General features: G+C 52.5%; 1 protein-coding gene across 1 annotated transcript; it reads left to right on the top strand.

The window, feature by feature from the left end:
- The first annotated feature begins 996 nt into the window (after nt 1–996).
- Nucleotides 997–3,688, top strand: TNNC1 (troponin C type 1 (slow)). Its single transcript, XM_009321801.1, has 5 exons — nt 997–1,104; nt 1,438–1,584; nt 2,518–2,632; nt 2,747–2,883; nt 3,511–3,688. The coding sequence occupies exons 1-5, from the start codon at nt 1,029–1,031 to the stop codon at nt 3,540–3,542; spliced, it is 507 nt and encodes a 168-aa protein (XP_009320076.1). The 5' UTR covers nt 997–1,028; the 3' UTR covers nt 3,543–3,688.
- Nucleotides 3,689–4,473: the final 785 nt, after the last annotated feature.

Raw genomic sequence — 4,473 nt, 5'->3', positions numbered from 1 at the left:
GGGAAGGGTGTTGTGGGCTGCTCACATGGGGCACGGAGGCAGTAGTAAGGAGACATTAGCGGGGTCAGGCACCCTCTGCACGGGCCAGAGGTAGTCCTGGCAGGGGTCATGTCTGGCTGACTCCGGAGAGGCTGTCGACCAGCCTGGGAGGGAAAAGTCAGCGTTTTAATAGATGCTACTGAAGGAGCAGTTGGACACGGCGGTGCGGTCAGCAATTTTAGATAAGTGGTACCTGCAGGCAGGAATGAAGCCAAAGAGCGAAATGCAGTTAAAGAGGCATGACACAGAGCTGATGGATTCCTCTTTGCTCTCCTCATTGATCATTTTCATTAATTCATGCTAACTAATAAGCTCCCGCTGATCGTCTGCAGGGAATGAATTAGGGTAGGGTTTGGGAACAATCTGCCAGCCTATTTTGGCTAATGCCTAATGGCTCCACGGGCCATTTCTTCGGGGAGATACCCAAAACAGGCTAAAGGGAATAGCAGCTCCCTTCAGAGGCTGGAATCTTTGTAATAAACACTGACTCGGATGGAAGCAGACCAGCTTTTAATGTTCTGGATAGTGCAGGGAATTTCCTGACTCTAGGGCTGAAGAACAACTACCGGGGATGGTCTTGTCCGCCTTTGCCTCCCCAGGGACCTCGCCAGCATGTCTCACCTCTGACCTGGTCTCAGCCCACACACGAGCAGCCCTCAGCAGCACGGCTGTCCTGCTGTGAAGCCTCCCAGCAACAAGAAATTATCCCCAAATGGTTGACAGAGACAAATGCTTTTCCCAGTGGGTCTTCCCTGCTTGTGCAAATGCTAATTATGATAGACAGTGCCACTCTGGAGAAATGATGCTCACTTCAAAGGAGTTGGGAATACTTTTTTTTTAATGGAAAGAATCTCTTAGACTACAAAAAGTTGTGGTGTCAAAACCCCACTGGTTGTATATCCCGTAGTCCATGAGGGTGACTGTTGTAAGGCTTGGTTGACCTTTGCAAAGGCTGTCGAACAAATAACATTACCTTTTAACCATCAGTGATGCTAAGGAAGAAAAATGATTTGGTCTCTGTGTTTTCCTTACAGGTTGAGCAGCTGACAGAAGAGCAAAAAAATGGTAGGTGCATCTTTAACCTGACACTGCAGCCTAAAGACAAAGTCCCCAGCTGGCAGCCCAGCCTGCCTCAGCAATTACACCCCAGAAAATGCGGTCCTTCTAGCAGCTGGCCAAAGCAGGGCATAACCCAGGGATTTTGATCCACCAGCATTTCAAGCGAGGCGGTTTCGGTGCGTGTGCCCGGTTGTCCTTGCCGTGCCATGCCCGGGCAGTGCTGAGTTGCATGGGCAGGGGAGGCTGTGCCAGGGATGAGCCCCCGGCCCCAGGGCTGCTCACCTGCAGGGTCGAGGCGTGGGGCAAGACCCCCACATCTCCTCTCCCCTCCCTCCTCAGAGTTCAAGGCTGCCTTCGACATCTTCGTGCTGGGGGCAGAGGACGGCTGCATCAGCACCAAGGAGCTGGGGAAGGTGATGCGGATGCTGGGGCAGAACCCCACCCCTGAGGAGCTGCAGGAGATGATAGACGAGGTGGATGAGGATGGTAAGAGATTTGGGTTTCTTCCACTCTCCCAAGCACCACCCCCATGCCACAGGCATAGGGAGCATGGTGCAGGTCAGGAGCACTCAGCGCCTGCGCAGCGCTGGCAGGATCCACGCTGGGGACAGCCACAGCCTGCAGAGAGCAATCTGCAGCGCTGTGATTTTGAAGGACACTAAACACCCACCAAACTTCAGCGTGGTTCCTTTAGAAAACTTCCAGGCAAAGAGAAACTATAAAAATTATTATTTCTATAATGATCAGACTGCTTGAACTGATTTTGGGGGCTACTCTGAAATTGCACAGATCCATTTAAAAAACAAAATACAGGCTGAATGTAGCAGCTGCCATTTCAGAAATGCCACAATTACAGGATTGTCTTTCACTGCTCAAGTGTACACACACACACATAAATAATTGCTGTAAGTATTGATTAAATCAGTGTACCGGTGATCACACATAACAAAATCCATTGTGTGCAAGTTGGACAGAAATACCATACTAAGTAACTGGAAAATAAAAAAGCAGTTAAAAATCAGGCAAAAAAGGAAAATAGCCGTGTCAGTGAAAACAACAGTGCTGTACTGCTGGTGTAAAAACACACTGCATGAATACCTACCTTCTGGAGCTTTTATTATTAATACCTAGATGAGATGGACAGGTATCTCCATAGCAGGAATTTCCATTCATCGGTGCTTCCAGTAGGACTTTCGGTTCATTTTGCCATGGCAAAATGACTGCAAAAAGTAAAAATTTGGTGATGAAGTCAGTGCACGGCCTCAGTCACTTACGCCAGTGTCCTGAAAGCTGCCTCTTGCTGCAGGGCTGCTCTCCTGAGTTTTGCTCCTTGGTTACTAAAGAGAAGTTTGATCTCTTGCTTGGCGTTGCCTGTCCACCCACCGTAGTGCCATCTGATGGTGTTTATTCTGCCTGCAGGCAGCGGCACTGTAGACTTTGATGAGTTCCTCGTTATGATGGTCCGGTGTATGAAAGATGACAGCAAAGGAAAAACCGAAGAGGAACTCTCAGATCTCTTCAGGATGTTTGATAAGTAAGGGCGGCAACCGCAGCACGGTGGTTGGAGTGGTGCAGCCGCAGTGCAGCCGCCCCAGCTCTGCCTCCCCAGCATGTTGGTCCCCTTCTGAGATCTTCCATCCTTGCACAGAAATGCCGATGGCTACATCGACCTTGAGGAGCTGAAGATCATGCTGCAGGCGACGGGAGAGACCATCACCGAGGATGACATAGAAGAACTGATGAAAGATGGGGATAAAAACAACGACGGCAGGATTGACTATGATGGTAGGGGTCTTTTCTTGCGTGCAGTTTGGATGTGAGCCCTTGAGCGTCCCCTGGGCAGCTCCCACGATCTCAGTTGCCCTCAGGGGTGAGTGAGAGCTTGTGCAGGCAGTGCTGGGCAATACACCTGATCACAGCTGGTGTTTGCACAGGGATGGGGTGTTTCTTATGCTTGTGAAATGGTAGCAAGGGCCTGGGGCTGCCTTAACTCTCCCCACGCTGTGAAAGCCAGCCTGCACTGAAGCAAACCTGCTTTTCACCAGAGACCTGCCCCCTAAACACAAGCACTAGCTCTGAAGGGCTGTATCTTTGAACGCAATGCTGCTGAAATGACCCCCAGTGCATTTCCGAGCTCAGCTGGTGGCCACGTCCCTCCCTGGGTGCTCAACTCCAGCATTTCGGTGGCAGCCAAGGGTGACGCTGGGCTCCGGTGACATTTCCAGTGGGAGTCACAAGGAGTCCTAGCCACAGCCAGAGAAGCAGTAGCCATCCCCCCTTGGCCTCTTGCGCATCCGGAGGGATGGAAAAGGAGACGGGGCTGGGGAAAGCTGCCAAGAGCGCACTGGGCAGCTGTGAGGGCACTTCGGACCCACCTCACACCCCTTGTCTCCCATGTCTTCCCCTTGGCAGAGTTCCTGGAGTTTATGAAGGGAGTTGAATAAATCTGAGGCCAGATGAGAGCCCAAATCTCCTAAACCCCTCCAGCTCCACATCTCATCTCCTCGGCTAAGTACCCTGGCTACCGGCATGAAGACTGAGCGCTGAGAAGGGTGGCCGCTGGGAAAATAAAACGTGTTAATACCGAGTGCCTCAGATGGTCGTTCCTTGGAGGTTTAGCGAGAGCTTCACCCCGGTCACGTATTCATGACTAATGGGGCTGCTCCTCAGGGCCGCACCAAGCGCCCGTGAGCCGCGTCTGGCATCACAGCTGGAGCTTTAAGCCTCCAAGGAGGTATTTTGCTGCTAGCCCAGCGGCAAAGCCTGGCCAACGGGGCTATGGGTGCTCGGTGGGGAGTTGCCATGTTGCATCTCCTCACCCCTGCCACAGTGAGCAGGCTCAGGAGCCGGCACTGGTGCCTGCTGGTTTAACTGGAGCATCAGCAGCATTTTAGCGATGAAATGTGCATTAACAACCACTTATGCCATCACTGAAATCTGCAGCTGAGGGACAGTCCCTCTCCTCCCAGCTCTTGCCCCGGCTGTCCTGAAAGGACACCCCTTCCTCCTCCCTGCCATCCTGATGGCCACCCTGCAGCGCATGCAGAAAGAAGACCTCAGTTTTCTTTGGAAATGTGAATAAAAGCCATTCTTAAGCCGGACTGGGTGCCTCCTTCCCATCTCGCCCAGCCTGGTGGGAGGCAGACAGCGGCAGCCCCATGACACTTCATGGTCCTCCAGCAGCACTGGGTGGGAGCCTCGCCACAATAACTGAAACACCCGATTTTCCCCCAGAAATCACATCCATTTGGGCCGCAGGGGCCCCGAGCAAGGCATGACCCTGCTTTGGGTCTTGGCTTCCAGACACAGGGTGACAGCAGGGCCGAGGAGGACAAGCTGTGCTGTCCCCAAGGGCCCCAGGCGCCATCTTTTCTT

The sequence above is a fragment of the Pygoscelis adeliae genome, unplaced genomic scaffold (genome assembly GCF_000699105.1).
Source record: "Pygoscelis adeliae isolate BGI_AS28 unplaced genomic scaffold, ASM69910v1 Scaffold94, whole genome shotgun sequence".
NCBI lineage: Eukaryota > Metazoa > Chordata > Aves > Sphenisciformes > Spheniscidae > Pygoscelis > Pygoscelis adeliae.
Note: the sequence above shows the minus strand (reverse complement) of the source record. Positions and strands in the feature narration are given on the sequence as shown.